The sequence below is a fragment of the Branchiostoma belcheri genome, unplaced genomic scaffold (assembly GCF_001625305.1).
Source record: "Branchiostoma belcheri isolate BF01 breed outbred unplaced genomic scaffold, Haploidv18h27 scaffold47, whole genome shotgun sequence".
NCBI classification, from domain to species: Eukaryota; Metazoa; Chordata; class Leptocardii; order Amphioxiformes; family Branchiostomatidae; genus Branchiostoma; species Branchiostoma belcheri.
Window position 1 is genome coordinate 65,424 of NW_017804098.1, and position 19,124 is coordinate 84,547.

The 19,124-nt window shown below is 39.6% G+C and overlaps 1 protein-coding gene across 3 annotated transcripts; it reads right to left on the reverse strand.

Annotated features, from left to right (window-relative positions):
• Positions 1-632: 632 nt before the first annotated feature.
• LOC109479244 (E3 ubiquitin-protein ligase CBL-B-B-like) lies at positions 633-19,124 on the reverse strand. 3 transcript variants are annotated; one of them, XM_019781174.1, is made up of 10 exons: positions 18,472-19,124; positions 12,461-12,739; positions 11,997-12,134; positions 11,170-11,389; positions 10,269-10,271; positions 8,952-9,116; positions 7,112-7,592; positions 6,130-6,333; positions 5,340-5,495; positions 633-4,687 (listed from the first exon to the last, which is right to left on the reverse strand). In XM_019781174.1, the coding sequence occupies exons 1-10, from the start codon at positions 19,107-19,109 to the stop codon at positions 4,491-4,493; spliced, it is 2,481 nt and encodes an 826-aa protein (XP_019636733.1). In that variant the 5' UTR covers positions 19,110-19,124; the 3' UTR covers positions 633-4,490. The 3 variants fall into 3 exon arrangements, with proteins under 3 accessions (XP_019636733.1, XP_019636735.1, XP_019636734.1); XM_019781176.1 differs by lacking the exon at positions 10,269-10,271 and having other exon boundaries at positions 8,967-9,116; XM_019781175.1 differs by lacking the exon at positions 10,269-10,271.

The window sequence follows — 19,124 nt, forward strand, 5'->3', positions numbered from 1 at the left end:
TGAACTCACCCTAGCAGAACCAACATCCTGGGTCTTAAGATAACGGCGCAGCAAGTAATGAAAACATCGTCTTATCAGAATCATCACGTTTTCCACGTAGATATCAAACTAAGAAGAGAACGTTGTTGCCGTCTGGTATTCCTCTTGGGGGAACAACAAACCTACAGGTAATAACTAGCCTGGAAATTCGTAGAAGTGAAGTGAAGCAAGGCATTAAAGAAACCCCACACCGCATGTCAATCGCCGGGAAATTTGAGGGAACGGTGGGTACAACTCTTTCACGTTGGGATATTTTTAAAAGATCTTCGAAAATCCCCACAGCTAACTTTGTTCCTACATGTAATTAATGAGGTCCTTTTGAAGAAAGCCGTTAGTCTGCATTGACGACTGAAGAAAACATACCCGACCGTGATTGTCTGTTCAGCACCAAGGACATGTCTACTAGCCGTCAGTTCAAAATCCTGTTTAAATCACCATTCCGCTTTCTTAGTGGCATTCGTACATTCAAATCAGTCAATAGCACTGGAAAAGAAATTTTGTACATTGACTGACTTATCACATCATTATTCATATCCTGGATGGCCACTCTTCATTAACCTATGTTATTGAAAATGATCACAAGGAACAAAATACCTTATTAGAATAGATTTATTTGATAATTCTCTTGCCTTGTGGCAGACTTGCATGAAGCATCCTATAGGGGCAAAAGTTTGCACATGTGAGCAGAATGGACTATATAGTACAACATAATGTCTTCTCACATTTACTCTGTGTAGTCTATGGAACCAGTAAGATGGCTCTAGACCACGATTCATACATTCATAATGTGCAGCAGCACTACTTAGTTAGGCCTGCTATACTACATAAAACATAAATTGTCCCTACTAGGCTCTGTCTGTACGCTAGAAGCAAATTCAAAGTTCAAATGAGCAAAACAGCTGATGAAGTTAGGACTGACATTTGTAGCACGAAGAGCCAACTTACTATATTTGCTATTGAAAAGCAATGAAATTTCATAGTTTTACAAGTAACGTTACATGTAGAAAAGTCTAGATGGGTTGAGCAATCAGCCTTCTTTTCCCAAACTCTACTCTCTTTAGTCATAATCATTTAGCACCTTGTCATAGATCATTCTAATTCATATTCATCAGATACAACTATGAGTATACTCTGCTAGTTGTGCATGCTAACTCCTAAAAGCATTAGAAAATGCTCTTCCATAAGTCCTCAGTAACAGTTCATTTCCAGTACCATTCACAGTGGTCTTTTGTCACAGTGAACAAGAAAAAAGAATCTATGATGTATGTTAGACACAGAACATTTACAATGCAAAGGTCGGTATAACATTCACAGCATCATCAGGAGACACATGATTCATCCGTCCTCATACAAAAATAATCCTCTTCAGGCTCGGTGAGGTCTGTATAGAACAGCATGCACACAAGCTATGGCAGTTGTCAGGCTGCAGCATCTGGACTTCAGGCCAGGCCAGTGGCATAAACTGGTTCTCAAACGTTTCAGAAACAACATGGACGGGATGAGAATTCAAAACAAAAACTCTTCAGAGAATAAACTACTGTTTTACACAGTCTAATACTTCAATGTCACCATTGGGTGACAGGCTACACTGTTTCTAGCTGATCTGAGTAGGCCTTCTCTAGAAAACAATCCTCCAGATATTTTGAATCTTGGAGAACCAGAGATTGGTTGTTGAGAACAAATTCAAAAAACTGGCCTGGCCTTTTCTCATTTGGTAGACTTGGTCACCATTTTACTCCAAAGGTTAATCATTATAACAGCCAGTTACTGAGCTTCACAAAACTGATTTTTGAAAAACAGTAGGATCAATATGCTGATATCTATTTTACTAGTGTGCAATTATTTTGTAAGATTATCCTTTTGGACATACAACCATATACACAGCAAAAGCCAAATAGCCTTTAAGAATTTTCAGAAAAGTCCATCCACAATAATAGAGAAGCTGGTATGTCAAATCCACTCGATTTTTAGGAAACATTATATAATAATAGTCTACTGTCAGTAACATTTCTTGTGAAGCTCAAGTAACATGACCTCATCACCATGTCTTTGATACTAAGAAAATCAGTTTTACACAAAGCATAACTGCTTATTCTTACACTTCTTACCAACAACTAACATGTCTTACATGGGCTTTCTAGGCAAAATAATGTGGGGAGCAAGACAGCAATCAGAAACATAAAACCACAAGTGTGTGGATGGTCTACACATATATAATCTTAAACAAACATACACAATTCAGGTGAGAGGGTGTGTTTTATACTACTGCCTTGCCCCTTACCTATTTTTCATGGAAGGGCTGTAAAGCATCAATCTGTAAAATGATAGTTTGTTACTAGATAGTTTGCACAACTTCCAAAAGGTTCAAAAGTCACTGTAACTTTGCAAAAAAGCAATTATATTTCTGTATCTTCTGATGATAGTCCTACACAGTCTTATACCACAGGCAAATGCTCCCTGTAGTTGACAGAAAAGTAAGCATTGACAACTTAGCTTCTTGAGATACCGTAAACAGAAAATTACAAAGAACATTTCTAATGGAAAAGCTTGAGGGAATATAATGTTGCATTATCACATTTTGCAAGCAGTCTTTGCAACAAGCCCAGCAGGCCGTGTCAACCTGACACAATAGTTTATAACTGGTAATAGAATTACAGTTACCAATTCTTCCACAAAGTATAACAAGGAATTATTTGTACACAATGGTAGACTAGTGGTAGTCAGAGCAATTCCTTTAACAAGTCATAGTACATGTACGTCCAGTTGTCTGAAAACAAAGGAATGTCTTACTTGTATATAAACATCTTTAAAAAAAACCTACCTGAAGTGTCACATAGCGTTGGTAATATATATTCCATGTTATCTTCCTTCCAATTTTGTGAGCTTGATTATAAAAGCGGTTATAAGTCTCATATCATGCATATTTCATTGATAACAATTTACTTGTTTGAGTATTTACAGTAGTCTAGATGACTGGGATAGTTTGGAATTGAAGCAGAAAGCTACATGTATATTGTGATCAGGTGAAATCTTTCCCAATCATGTAAATCATCATGACACAAGGAAACTTGCTGCATAGCATGATCCCACTTTTATGTACATATGTATATTCTATATTGAATTTTGTGATGAAGTGTTTGTTATCCATACTGCTGACAAAATGGGCAGACAATTGTTACATATGATGCCAGCATTGGAGTTATAGAGATGCTTCATTTAAGGTGGTTAACAATAGCCCTTTCCATGGGTCAGACAAAGGCAAAATGTTTAGAAACATATTTCACATCCTACTAGTTATCTCATTCTTTCCCTCTTGTTACTTGTATCCTCTGTAAAAATGGCAACCTGGGCTGCAAAGAAACCAGGAATCAACATTTAATCTGTACTAGTTCCCATATACATAATCATAAAATGGGGCTGGGGGAAAGAATCCTAATGAGGGATTGCTACCTAAAATTTTATACATAATGCTTCTACTTGAATAAAACTGAATTTGTACTCAATGCTGTGAGACAATTGATAATTCCCTGTTTTTGAGCCTTCTAATGCAAGAGACAATCCTAGACATGTAACTCTAATACATGTAGGTTAAATTTTGTTGGTGACATGTAGCAATTGTAATGGTAAAATCAACTTTAACCAGAATAAGAACCTCTTTAAATAACAAATCCTCAATATTCCAGCAGGAAGAACTCGCCACAATTATCACATCATGTAAAATCTAACTTCATTTAAAGTCTCCACACTTCATGCATTTGCTAGTTAAGATACGTAAGGCCTAGGGAAAAAATGTTGTGTTTCCGGTTACCCGAACCATAGGAAAAACCTCAGGCTGCTGATTGTAGCTTTTTTGGGGGAGAAACTGCTGGCAAGGGACACTTGTGCTTGTACAATGACTGTATAATCTCTGTATATAATAATTAAAATATGATGTTGATACTATTGTCCAGATGCATTCCCCTTTTACATGATTACACTGTATTTGTTGGCTCACTTTTGCTGAGATCTGAAAAAAGAGAGAGAAGAGAATCCCTACCTACAGACCTTAAACCTTTCAGGATTTCAATCGGAAAAACAACATTAATTTTCCCACTAGTAGGCCTACGATCTTTACAGTACTGCACATGCCAGGACACATTCCTTGCTAAAAGACATCCCATGCAGTGCATGTACATGAATAACCATTTCAAATACAAGCAGCTAGGAATTGTGAGCCTGTGTCTAGATAAATGTCTACCTCTACAGGGACTTAATAGTAAGTCTTTAGTTTAAATAAAGATACAAATCTTGGACACTCTATATGATACACCACAATCTTGGGCAGTTAATAAGAGCACAGGCTGTCAGTAGTAACACAAGCACATTGCTTATCCCCAAGATACAGGGTGGTAGAAAATTTCCTTTTGATACATGGGAAGGGACAAAAGTTACCAACATTGAAAACATCACCCTCATGACACAGAGTGGTGCACAAATTCCCTCAGGATCTGCTTGGCCATGGTAAGGTTGTTGTTGGCGATGCCTAGTGCCTTGACGATGGAATCGTACGAGTAGCCCTGGCTCATCAGTGTGGCAATTTCTGCATCCATGTTGTTTCCATTTTCTGTAGCGGTGCTTTTCCTAGAGCTGGGGGAGGGGTCTCTAGTGCCTGTAGTATGCAGTGAATGAAATTAGACTGGATTCATGCATGTACATGTATGTCAACATAAGGCCACACCAATCTAATTTGTTGGTTCTCGGATTCGCCTCTTGGTTTTTTTCTGATTTGCAAAAAAAAAAAATGATTCTGGTCCTGAATCAACTGAAAAATGCTAATGTTTTGCCCCCAACAGTTGAGGATAGTCCTTTTCGTCCTAGTTGTTACAGTTTTCCCATCTATCATTGCACTGGTTTGATTAAAAGTTCAAAATTCAATGTTTAAATTTTAACCCAGCCTTTTGTGTTGACTTCATGGCTCATTTCGTAGCATTTAAGCCTATAATAGGATGCCTAGACCTGTTTTTATTTTTATTTTTTTTTGCCCTGTCGCTTAATATTTTTTCTGAAAAAATCCGAGAACCAACAAATTAAATTGGTGTGGCCTAAAGACTGTAAATTTCATTCAAAGCACGCTTAGATTTTCAAAGGGCATAAGGGAAGCTACAGATGTACATGTACATGTATTTGTTATCTGCAGAGAATGAAGCAAATTTGAAGAATCTGAATCATTTCTTGTGGTGAAGAATACAGACGTGCATCCTGTTATGTGCCTCCAGATATTAAATAATCTTAGAACTTCCCAGGCTCACAAGCTGCCTGACCTTGGACGTTCTCGGCAGAAGACCAGCTGGCAGGATGCTTCTGTTGGCGTGGCTGGAGGGCGGGGTCCAGGCTGCTGACGGGGAGGGGGGGCAGGTCGTAGTCACTGGGGGTTTTCCTCAGGCGCCTCACAGGGACATCATAGTCACTCGCAGGGTCTGGCAAGAAAAAACAAATCAAACTTATGCAGGTGGCTTAATGGAGGACTCAGAAAACAGAGGCAAGGGTTACTTTCTGAAAGACCACATTCTTCACAGTTCAATTCCTTAATCTGTAACTAAATACAACGTACTACAGATTTGGTTTTCACGGTTCAATTCCTTGTTAATCTGTAACTAAATACTACATAATATATGTATTTGAATTGATTATCAAGTAATCAATATTATCATCAATAAAAATGTGGTCTTTCAGAAAATAACACTGGCCTCTGCTCTTGAGTCTGCCTTTAAGACACATGGAAAAGTAGAGCAGCATATATATGCATCATTACATGCAGTTGCAGCATTCCTTATGTGAGGTCTTCTTGTACAATGTACAGTAGATCAGACTTTTGAGGACAAAACAACTAGCTATTGTTGTATTATTGCATTAGCTACTACCCACTAATCTGGAAGCAGATCCTAGGGTGGCAAAAGACAGTATCAAATTGGCCAGGCACTATCCATTCGCCAGAGAGGGTCCAATATGCCACCCAAGGGTGTTGGACCCTCTCTGGCCAATGGATACTACCTGGCCAATTTGATACAGTCTTTTGCCACCCTAGGATCTGCTTGGAGATTAACTACCCACCATGGTTTTCACTGTTCATTCTGTCTTCATTTTCACTTGGGGTTTCAAAATTACTCCTTGGGGGGCCACTGGGCTGGGATATTGGTGAGGGGGGGCTGGGCTGGGCCGAGGACCCTCTGCTAGGTACAGGGGGCCCCATGGATGTGGACTTGGACATGGGATTGGGCACTTTGTAGATTGCATTTTCATCACTCGCACTCGACCCTGTTAACGTAAAATAGAAAATTAAGTGCCATGAAAAAATCTGGCATCCTTACCAGGTATAGGTTTAAAATATATGGTACAATTATTCACATTAACGTTTTCCCTTACTACTGTGTGCAAAATGTATAGCTACTAAAGGCACTTTCTGCACACACTTTGCACACTGTCTTGCACAGTTAATGTTATTGTCATGTTTCCTAATTAACATAATTCACAACCTTTATATAGATGAGCCCCATAGAATTAATTTCAATTCTTTAAAAAAATTAGTTAATTCCAAATCGTACCATGGAACTGTTTTGTTACAGAGCTACAGTTACATACCCAAAATGGATCTCACCGCATAAAGAAAGTGGGGTAGCATTTTGTGTACAATCATGGTGTTGTCGTACAAACCAGGGTAGCATGGAAGGAAGCATGAAATTAAAGGAAGGAAATCGAAGCATTGTTTGCTGGTAGTGGCCACAGTGCAAAACAACCAGAAGTATGGACTACATTTCAGGCACGTATATGGCAAGTTAGTTGATCTTGGAGACTGTCAATGTAGCAAGTAGATTCAAACAACTCATACTCAACAAAAAGTGTTTGCTAAGAAAATACTGCCAATATCCAATTGATGGGATTCTTTAGCACAAATATGTGCGAAATGAAAACTATGAAGGCATAAGAAAAATAACAGGATGATGCTAATCTCTAAAACAAAATGGACTGTTCTGAGGAAATAATACTTAAGTCTATAACTTTCTGTTTTGGTCATTCAATGCAGAACATTACAAACCTGAACTGGAGGCACCATCATCACTAACAGACCTATTGTATGTTTTCTTCACATTGGATGTCTTGTCGACAAATCTCCTGGGTGGCACTTGCGGGGCGTTTATGGTGGGAACTGCGGGTAAGTCTCTGTCGGGGAGGGTGGGGGAGGGGATGGGTGGTGCCGGGAGGGGTCGGGGGGCTGGCAAAGGCACTGGAGGAGGGAGGGCCCGCTCCTTGGGGACTGGGGAGGACCTCGGGGAGTTTCTGGGGGAGGGCATGGGGGACTCGTTGGGGGAGATACTGGGGGAGGGGAGGGGGGACCCTGCCGGGGACAGCCTGCGGGCAGGGATGGGGGGCAGGGAGGGTGCCCCGTGGGGTACGGGAGGTTTGGGGGGCTCTCTCCTGGGCAAGTTGGGGGAGGCTCGGGGAGAGCTAAACGGGGAGTGAGCAGGTCTGGAGGGTTGGAGTTCACTGATGCTCTGGTTAACCCACTGATTTGGATCCTGTAAGATAAGATAGTAATTCATGTCAAAGTAGTGATGATGTTATACAGTCAACCATTAGAATGTTCTACAGGGCACTCTACATAGTACACGTAAACACTGTTTCTTCTGTACTGTTGTTAATGTTGTCTCAAAACAAGTACCTTCACACTAGACCTAAGTTTGTACATTGAGTTTGTATGGTTTGTAATATGGAGTTTGTACAAATCAAGGCAAATAATAAAGGGTATACATGTATATCCTGATTCTGTATGTTTTATTGTTATAAAGTTGCAAGCAAGCTCCACAGGTGTTTTATCATCAGCGGAATCTTAAAAACTTAAAATGCCCACTGTCAGAAAGCTTGATGTATTGGACATTGTAATTTGCCCCCCTCCTTCCCCCCAATAAATATTACAAATCTGGCAATTTTTTCTGAGCCGGATGATTCTATGGATTTTTTAATGCATGTTTGGATGTAATAAATTGCTCAGCTTAGACTATGAAGCTCTGGACATCTTGCAGGGCTGTCATTTTTTAATCATCTGTGTTAGGCTGGCAGGAGTGTTTGAGAATTTTTCTGGTGCTGTTTGAGAAATGTTACATTTTACTTACATTTAGATATCCAGTTTTTGCTTTGATAAAGGTGAATTCTGACCATGCTTACATTTATATGAACTTGATACAATACATGAGTACTAGACAATTGATCAGACCATTTTATCATGAGCATTTTGTAAGTTTTGCATCTTGCCTCCCAATTGTAGCTTTGGTAATTTAGTAAGATTTAGTTGTTAATGATTAATTTTTCATGTTATTTAGAGAATTGTTTATTGCATCATGCAATTGGCACTCACCAAAAATTCACCTTTCTCCTGGTTGACACAAGGCAATATAAAAATAATGTCAGAATCCAAATTGCTTGTTTAAGATAACTACATCATATACATTTCCATGCACAGCTTTTTTACATCTGCATGCTTCTCTTCTCACTAAAGGTTGTTTAACGTTAACATGTTGACTGTAAAAAAAGAGAAAGACAAGAAGATTTTATGCAGTGTGCAATGCCACATAAATGCCCTCTTCCTGTGGATAATGGGTCGTAATCTCCAATTTCTGTACCATTCAAAATGACACATAACTATCTCTAACCACTTTTACAATTAATAGGAGCACAATGTACAATTACTGGCTGGAACATCGTGCAATTTCCTTGAATGCAGGGCAATTTCCTGACTCAGGAAAGAAATTTCTTGAACTGTTGGGCAAATAATGAGTGGTATATCTTAGTTACTCTTTTCTTTTTTTTGGGTCTGCATGAGAAGCATCATTTCATTGGTCAGTGTCAGAATCTTTCCAGAGAAGCTGTGTCTGGCTAACCTGTGTGTGCCTCACCTCAAAGTTACCATCCTCCTCCTCTCCCTCTGCATGCATGTCCATCTTGTTCCTCATGGTGTCCCACTTGGGATCAAAGGGATCCACCACCACAGGTTCTGTACCTTTGATCTCTGCACGGCAGAATGGGCAGCCCTGGCCATCAGAGTCCTGTGTGAACAAGATAGCACTTTATGACATACCACTTACACTGCATCACTCTTGGCACTGTACGTAGGGCTTGAAATACCATCTGCGAGGTTAGCACAAGTAAAATTGGACCTGGGAAGGTGTTTCTGATGAGTACACCAATCTTGGTTTTATATACAGATGTGAATAATTTTCTTAGGCTGTATTGACTGTTACCTACAATGAAGTGTAAAAAAAATAATGGCAATAATTTCTGAACAAGTGTGCTTGATACCTTGTAAATTCTGAGTGGGCAGATAAAATTTGTCTGGTGCAGGTACCGTAATTTTCAATGTTATCTGCACAAGTGCAGGTATGCAGAAAAAGAGGATTTAGAGCCCTTGCATGTGGTAGGCTTAATACCTTTGCCTCCAGAGAGAGTCACTCCTTTTAACTGTCATTCCAACCAACTGTGATATCCTTTCAACTTATGTATCATTTCAACAATTAAGCCAAAAGACCCGATCCCTAATCCTGTGTCTGACACATTAAAGTAGATTCAGACCACTGCTGCTGTGTGAGTTTCTGGCTGGAGTACAGCTGTCAGCAATCCTTTTTATCAAATCTTTGTAGACATGGGAAAAGGTTAAACAGTTGTTTGCCCATTTTGTTAAAAATTATCAACATCAAATGTTAGACATGTTAGGCAAAGCTCTTACCAAATATGGTTAGGAACATTTCTATATGTCTGAAACACAAATCCTAATTCAAACTTCACTGGCTATACAACCAGCAAAGTTGCCCTTGGGCATTCACAGCAGACAAATATTGAGTGCTTGAAATGTCAGTTAAGTCAGTTCAGCGAGACTGGAATAATCAATGATAACATGCATGCTGGGATGAACAACATGAAACAAGAACACATTTGTGATGTTTTACACTTTCATGTCATGCACGTGTCATCCCTTGGTGTATCCACTTAAACTTTGTCTCCTACATTTTGTATCTCATGCTGTGAATCCATCCATGATGAAAAAAGAAAACCATTCAGTGTTAGAATTGCAGAGCTTGCATCAAGCAAGATAGGACATGAGTGGACCTGGACAGTTACAAGCGACATGACACAGCAACAACAGACACAACAAACACATTGAAGCAAGACTATCTGTAGGAAGGGTAAAGTAGGAAACCTACCCTCTGGTGTCAGCAAGTGCATGAAAGAAAAGAAAATATGTTCAGGCATAGATGTACATGTATACTACATAGTTTTAAAGTAGTATTCCAAGATACAAGGGAAGGCACTGAACCATTTCAACTGTTTGCAAGGTAATCAACTTTAGAACGTTGAATATAATACCATTGGAAAATGATGTGTCAAGAATAGGGAAATATTCTGATGTAGCATATGATTGTTTGTTTTAAGTTTAAGCTTCTAAGTTACTAAATGTATGTACATTTGTTGGTGCTTTGATTGTATTACTTGGAGCCAATATATATTTTCCACGTACTGAGTACTGGTGCATGGATGCATGCATATGTAAGATTTGAAATGAAATGCACACAAACATGACAGTTTTCGATGACTTGTACCAATGGAATACTAGTTTAACAACTGCACTGCATAGTTCAAAGGGAGTGCCCACAACAATACTCATAACTATGTATCTATAGAGCAGGGGGCATGAGACTAAAAACATGGAATCAACAGTAATTTCACATACAGAAATACAAAACCTACATGTACAATGTATTTGTACAATCTACACACAGTCAACAATACATGTAAGTACATATCTACATTTCTCAAATTCTAATACACACAATAGAATACAGTTTGATAAAATTTGTATGGTACAGGTAATCTTCAGTGCAGGAATGCAGAAAAATAATTTTGAACACTGCAGTGGGACTTGCTTTAAAGAGCATCATGTCTGAAAGAGGATCAGGTAGATCACTGTTACAGTAGTAAAGTTCACATTTTTGCAGTGATTTGGTTGTGTCAAGAATGCAGAAGTGCACCTATGCAAGTGAAAGGTAACAAACTGGCAGGACCACAAGAACATTCTAAATGACCATAACACTGCCCTGTCCTCACCTGCCATGATGTCAGGCATGGCGTACACATCAGGTGGCCACAGGGCTCGATCTTGATGTCCTTGTCGTTCTCGGCGCAGATCTTACAGAGCTGGAAAGTGGAGCCCATCTCACAGTACAGCTCATACTGCTCCTGGGACACTTTGATGTGCTCGTCAGGCGAGTTGGTGCACAGGCTGGACAGGTCAGGGTTGATGTTCCTCCCATCAGGGAACAGGTAGCTGTGGGAGAGAAAACAGACACCTAATGTTGGACACCACGTGGCTGGCCGGTGAAGTTGCTGAGACCCTAACCCACAGGGGTACTGGACAGAGGAAAATGGCGAGCTACCATCAAGTCCCAGCATGAGTGTGCAAGCACATCTAACACTCGACAGACGATACACAGGATAGAGAGAGAGAGAGAGTAGATTGCTACTATTGTACACATATAACAATGCATGTGGCATTTTGAGGAAGCTTGACCTTCTACAAGCGCCCCCTTGCAATAGGAACACAAAGTGCAAAAATCTAAGACGGCTGCTGATATATTGTGCGACATGATTTTGATTATTCATTGCATATTAGAATTTATCTTTTTAGCACTACAACAATTTGCACATTAGAATTTATCTTTTTAGCACTACAACAATGAAGACATAGAGTTTTGTAAGTAAGTTAGTACATTGTATCATTTTGACCAGGTCGAAAATTGCCAGAGTTTAGGGTAATGTACATGTAGCTGGGACAACCACTGGCAATTGGACTATCTAAAGCTACAAAAGGCAAGTATGAACATCTCCAATACACCATACAAATGTGAATATACACCATACGAGTATTTACTTACAATCCTTCCCTCTGTCCGTCAATGAGAGCCTGACACAGGGACTTGTTCTGTGGTATTGTCTGCAGAATGGTCCCCTCCTGGGTCACATAGCCTATTGCCCACTGCCCTAATCTGGTACAACTCAGGCGGAAGATGTAGCTGAAAGACACAAGTTCAGGTTCAGGCTTCACAAAAATTCTACATGTAACTTTAAATATGCACCAGCTGGTAGTGCATGGTTCATGTACATGTACATGTATATAGCAGCTGCAGGAAAATTTATCTTCTTTCAGTTATAACTACATTGTACATCAGTATTAAAACATACATGTACAAGTGACTCAGTGTAAATGATTGTGATGGTTAGCTACATTCAATGTCTATGTTTAAGTTTCATGTGTGGTAAAGCATCCCAAACAGGCTTAAGAATCATAGAATGACAACTTATTAAAACAACTTAGTAGCCAATGCAGTAAATAACACACCTTCCTGGTTTGTTGATGTACTTTTGCAGCCTGGCCTTGACTTCGTCGTACGTCAGGAATGCCACGTAGCCAGAATGTGTCACAGCCAGCAGGTTCCAGTTCTTCAGCAACGTGTTCCACGGTTGGAACAGCCGCGTGAACACGTCAAATTCGAAATTGGAGATGTAGTCATTGCAAGTAAGGTCTATGGTTGACTTGAGGGCCATGGCCTCCAGTCCTGAACTGATGGGGTGGACGTCGTGCAATGTCTGACGGAAAAACTTCCACGGCACAACCGTTCTGTGGACGGAGAAAAGTACAACAGGTTAGTTAGTAACAGTCAATGCTGATAAATAAAAATCCACATACACCTGCATTTGTATACAAACCCAGTACATGGTCTTGTGCAGGTCAGCTGCAGGTAGATATCAGAAATACAATTGTACCTTAACAGCCCCAATTTTACCTGCATATGCACTAGAGCCCTGTACTACACCTACAAGTGAAGACATCAATGCTGTTGCTAAGTGGACTATGTTCTTTGGTTCTCTAGTATATTACCTGCAACATTTTTGTGTAAAATCCTTGTTTACATGTGACCTTATGAAAAAACAACAATATCTGACACACACTGCAAAATTTCTGATAATTTCTGATGGTCAGCAGATGTTTGAGAACCTATATCTTAATCCTCTTTGTCCTGCTATGAATGGGTTCACATGTGGACTACCCTAGGATTGTAGGAAGGAATGACAAGAATCTTGTGATTGGCCTCCTGGTAGCTTGGTGTTGGATCCTGTACATCTGTTTGTCAAAGTTGTCCATCATTTCAAATTCCCTTCCAAGTCTCCTCACTATGAACATGTTCCTATGCTACAGGATCATGATAGATGGACAACTGACCTCCCCTCTTACTAGTCTTACTCTATCACAGGTCCACTTGGTTGTGAATGAAATGCCAAATATGGTACCGTTATATGCTTGATGATTGACGCTGCTATCAGACAAGAAATCTTCAGAACATCATGCATACAGTTTGTCTAGATCTAACAGCAATACTGAGAATATTCCTTTCCATTTACTCCTTCTTTAGCTACAAGAACCTGTTTGTTATACTGTTAAAAAGTGTATCCTAGTATTCAGCAGGGTAAACGGTGGTACAGATGGGCTGTGTGAATAAATCAGTGTTCTTAATTGTGTAATTATAGGTTAAAAGATAATAACAATGATGATTGATTTATTCAGTCTTCCCAATGGCATTCATCAGGCTAAACTGCTGGTAAATTACAGTGTGAAATTACATAGCTGACTTTCCTTCATGTCCTTACAATTGCATATACAATTGCCTGCTAGATTTTTAACATTACCATTTACATGTACGTGTGGCTAACACTTGGAAAAACCTCATGTGCATAAACCAGCATGACAACCTGGCCTAAATATGTCATTTCAAAATCACATCAAAATCTTCAACATGTTTTCACAATGTATACACAATATTGTAATACTGTCCCTTGTGGTTTCTTATGCTCTATTTTCATGTAAAGGGCTAAGTATCCCAGCAGACTGGCTCTCAGACATATATACTGTTATATTACAATTGCAGAAGTTACAAGGTTTCACTAGTACTAGTATGCCATTTGTAAATTGTATACATGACTTAATTCCCCTGCAAAAAAATATATTACTAATTACAAGTCTTGCCCTGAAATGACCTTGCAAGTATTGAAGTACGCTGAGGTCACAGCAGCTGCAGATATAGAAAAATTGAAAGGTATAACTTGGGCACATGATGCCTGACATAATTAGATGTCAATTAGACAATTTGATCATCATTAAACTATCAGTACCTCATCTGCATAACTTATAAGGAAATACTACAATGGCCTCTTTGCTAAGATATGACTGATTGGGGTGGTGGAGAACAGAATGTAATTCATGAAAATGAGGAACTTATTTGCATAATCAATGAGCACAGGAAACATTTATGTATCACCAGTCGTAAAAATTAACATTATTTGGCAAAATTAAAGGTATGAGCTCGTGGTACTCTGTTAAGATTTTGTACTGTTACCAAAAAGCATGAAGGCCTAACATTAATGTATAAAACATATTTCAGACATGGTTGGAAATAGCAGTCATAACTTGTCTGGCCGACACCAGCTTTTTCTTTGAATGTTTAGCCTGCAGGTATTCTGCACACCAGAATTTCCTGGAACCAGACCACATGTTACCGGTATCAAGCTGATAAAATGGGGACTGTTCATTCAGACATGCTAGCTAGTAGTGGTAAACTACTTCACACCCAAGAAAACAAGCATTGTATAGTAGTAATAGTAGTAGTAGTATCAAGTATTTGATTATGCTGACATAAAACAACTGACACATGGCAATATACTGTTAGTGTTATATGAACTGTTTGACAATTCATTTATACTAGTCTATAGATAATATACAGGCATATATAAAGTTTAAACACATGTGTATAGACTAGATAGACAGATAGAATATGAGCTAGATGTATTTGAAATTTTGAATGTTGAATAAAAATCATGGATGACTTATTTCCTTTCCTTGTTTTTCATCAATATACCACACAATGAAAAGTGCACTGGACAGGACAATCTTTAGTCCTCCAGGAAAATGTACTGCTACAGAAATGAAAGAGTTCAATGACAGTCTATCCAAGTCAGTACTGCTCACCAGTGAGGACAATGATTCTCCCCTAATTTCCCTGACCATCCAGAAAAATCTCACTGAGCAAAAAATTGTGACATGCGTCTCAAGCAAAACATCTTCTCCTTCATACATCGTACATAGTTCACTGTGTAGAAAGTTACAGCTCCTTGTTTTCCAACTTTTGTCTGAATACTTTGGTGACATTGTGCCTAACTGATACTGTGATAGTGGGAGCACCTTTGTAGAGGACTCAAATTTGGATCACGGTATTCTAAATACATTCACACCAGACATTGTATCAGGTATGTCCGCTATCATTTCATCTTGCTATACTCAACTTAGATGTATATATACAATGATCATATCTGTATCCGTGTATATGCAAAATACTAGTATAAGCTGACTGGGATAAAGTGAATGAAATTTGATTCATATTTGCATTTGGCAAGCCAACAATCTTCTCCTGGCTTGGCAAGCCAACACTGAACATGAAAACTACATTTCCCACTAACTTATGCTAAACTTGGTACAAGAGACAGTGAGATAGACTGGTGTGACATGGAAATTACCATATGACACAGATCTAGCCTCTACCAGGCTTCGGGAGGCTGTAATTATAAGTGTAAAGAGTAGAAATGGCTGGTAAGAGGAGAGCGGCTGGAAAGAGTAGAAATCAGCCAAATAGATAGAATTAGCATGCCAGGGGAGTTGGTAGACGAGTGCTGGAGAGACCAACTCCCCGGCATGGTATCTCTTTATTTTGGTCAATTTCTACTCTTTCCAGCCGCCTCCCAAAGCCGGGTAGAGGCTAACAGAGATCAGGACAAGTCAGGTAAGGTTGAAGTCACTGACCTCACTACTAATACTCAGTGCTTTATTAAAGCAGTCTGGTTGGTAAACGTGAGCTCATAATTAGGTTCCTCTCATTTTTATTACAATATGCCTATAGTACAGTATGCCAACATGGATACTCGTATTTAATCCAACTGCACATACGTCACAATGATCTATGGCAATTTGCATAACAAAAAATTATAGATATTTTAATTTTATTGTGGCCTTTTCTTTGTGTTTACAAAATCGGTGGCTTTCTGGTTCGTTGCGCAACACTTCAACATCTTCAACAAAGCAACTAGACATGAAATGATGTCTGCACACCAACCCACACAAAATGTTTAAATGCATGCAGAAACAATAAGTTTTACACTTGAAAGAAACCAGCAAAATTGCCATCATGGACCAATCATCAGAAGATGTACATGTGCGTACAGCTCATTTTTGACAGGTTTTCACATGTGAAAAGAATCAACCAGAAAAGCCATACTTGAAGTGAATCACTAGACTAAAGAGAGCGGATCAATTCTGTGACAGCTATTACCCCCCCCCCTTCGATCATGTGAATGAGTACTACAGTGAATGAGTACTGTACTGTAGTATAGGTGACAACTAACTCTAGACAACTACTGTAGACTACAGCATAGTGTAAACAGAAATGAAATCAGAACCTAGGGGCACATACAACATATGTATACCATGAGCAGTTCTAAACATTTACCATTTTACATGTACTGCCAGACTTTCTTTGTACCTTAAATTCAAAAATGAAAGTAAATAAAAACAATCAATATTGTTCTGAGGTGAGGTCACAGCTTACCAGTTGAATAAATCATGACACGACTCTGTTTGGAGATTAAAAAAATGGCAATTAGTGTAGTAATTTATGTATTCTGGTAGTTCCTTTTATGACAAATAAATTTTAGATAAGACGACACACCTATACCACCTGGGCCTAATACATTTTTATCAGGAAACTATTGTAAATCAAATGTCAACTCCTCTAGAATAGAATTTATGAACAAAACAGAATTAGTCTATAGACAGGCCCAATTTTATATAACTTTTATCAAGTTACATCTGTATGCTGACATCTTTGATTATGATTACGTTAATACTAGGCCATATAAATTATGGCAAACAGTTTGCCATAATTTATATGGCCTAGTATTAACATAATCATATTTGACATAACGTAACTTTACTTTCACTTTTACAAATTTGTGATATCACTCACCGGTGATCTTCTGAACATAACCTTACTAATATATCATTCAAGTATGCCCAATTTTAGCAGTACATCACTTGCCTTCATACTTTTTAAAGAATATTTGCCAGAAGTTATGAACCAGACCTGCACTTTTGAACGTTGCCCAAATGTTAATAATACTCAAAAGTGAAAGTGAACTATTGAGTAAAATCCCTGAGTAACTGCCCAAAAAAATGAAACCATCAGGAATATTGTTGCTGTTTCCACTAAATGTATCATATGATAAAGCCGAGGTTTACAACCAGGCAGAGGTAAACAGACCTGCCCCAGTATACTCCAATCAGGGCTTACTATTGTATAGGTGGTCATGACGTACATAATGCCATTATCTGCAACAATGTAAACATTTCTCCTGCCCATACTGTGGAGTGGTATCAGCTGTTTGGGACAGGACAGGAAGTATGACAAACTGTCCATGTTTCAGGCAGGGGGCTGGGTGGACAGGACAGAATAATGCTACATCACCATGACTTCATCAGGAACAAGCATGTGTATGATCTCTTCTATAACAAGTATTTAAATGACATGTCTGGCATTTAACTTTTCTGCCATGTTGTTATGAATATTCAACACTTTGAGAGACTTGAGGCATGAGTGGTTCATGGACACAAAGACTCACCCACACACCACAACTGAATCCTTTCGAATTTCAAAGAAAGAAAATGAAGTAACGTAACTTACATGTACAGACGTCACAGTACACAGACGTTTTCAACCAACTCTGCTTCATGCGAACCAAACGAACAAGCTGGCAAAGCTTCTAACACACTACGTAATCAACTATGCGCCAATCTGACCTATCACAGGTCACGACTGCAACTTGCTGCAGTTCCATTGATCCAGATTAACAAGATTAAGTGACCAAGACTGTCCGTCCGCCTTCAGGGGAAGCCCTGCCCACACATATTACCCACCGTGACTGGACACACAGATATTTCCTGGTCGTAGATATACATGCGATTGTGACCAAACTTCCTGGTAAAAAAAAAAGTTGTAAGTCATTGCTACTCTACACCCGTAACAACAGACAAATTCTACGTACAACATGTTCAAAGAATTTGGAAACCATGTCAGTAGGAGCTGTTGGTAAGGATTTTGCTTGAAAGAAGTAAACACTCAAAAGTAGACTCCTTGTCAAGTCCGTCTCCCCGCCCCTCCTCTTCTTTTCCCTAAAATAGAAAGGCGGAAGTTGCCAAGCGGGGGCCCTCGCGAAAGGGGTTACAACTTTTGCTGAAACAATATAGCTCACCTGGCCCCGAAGGACTTCTTCCAGAAGTCTGATGCCTCACTTTTGGTGATCCTGAAGACGTCCCCGGAAAATGTTCCGTTGGGAAAGATCGCCTTGAGCTCGGCAAGCATGTGGGAAAAGATCAGGGAGAGTTTGGTGAGGTTCCGGCGGTACTGGGACGTCTCCTCGAACATTTTCTCTTTCCCGTCCTTGAACAGCCTGATGGCCTGCTTGCACTTGCGGATAAGATTTTCAATGTAGACCCTGAAGTACTCACAGTCATTAAGCTGTTGCATACGATCATCATACTTGGCGTGAATGATCCGAAGGTGCTGGTAAGTGTCCGGCAGAATGTCCAAGATGAACGGAGGGGAGTTCTTGAGGCTCATTCGCGGGTGTTGGCACAGCTTCACCACCTTGTCCATAAGCTTCCATGACTTCTCTATCGTCTTCTTGTCTACCACCAGCTTCGGTGGGGCCACTGCCTCCGCTATGGCGCCCTGAAGCCGCTGGAAAGCTCGGTTGATGGCACCTGAGGGTCGCGACGCTGGCTTCGCAGCTGCCGTCGCCATCTTTCTTCCTGGTTTGGTTACCTCGTTCTCGGACAGGAAGTCTGAATCTCCCGGCATCCATTGCGCAAACTCTACCCCGTGCCGCATGTTAGTGTTGAAAGT

What these genes read in the sequence shown, in the direction of transcription:
- LOC109479244 (XM_019781174.1), bottom strand. Translation starts at nt 19,109, where the DNA reads ATGCGGCACGGGGTAGAGTTTGCGCAATGGATGCCGGGAGATTCAGAC. An exon ending in TTGAGGTGAGGCACACACAG is followed by an intron (nt 7,593 to 8,951) that starts GTTAGCCAGACA and finishes CTTATCTTACAG; the next exon opens with GATCCAAATCAGTGGGTTAA. An exon ending in AATGAACAGTGAAAACCATG is followed by an intron (nt 5,496 to 6,129) that starts GTGGGTAGTTAA and finishes TTTTCTTGCCAG; the next exon opens with ACCCTGCGAGTGACTATGAT.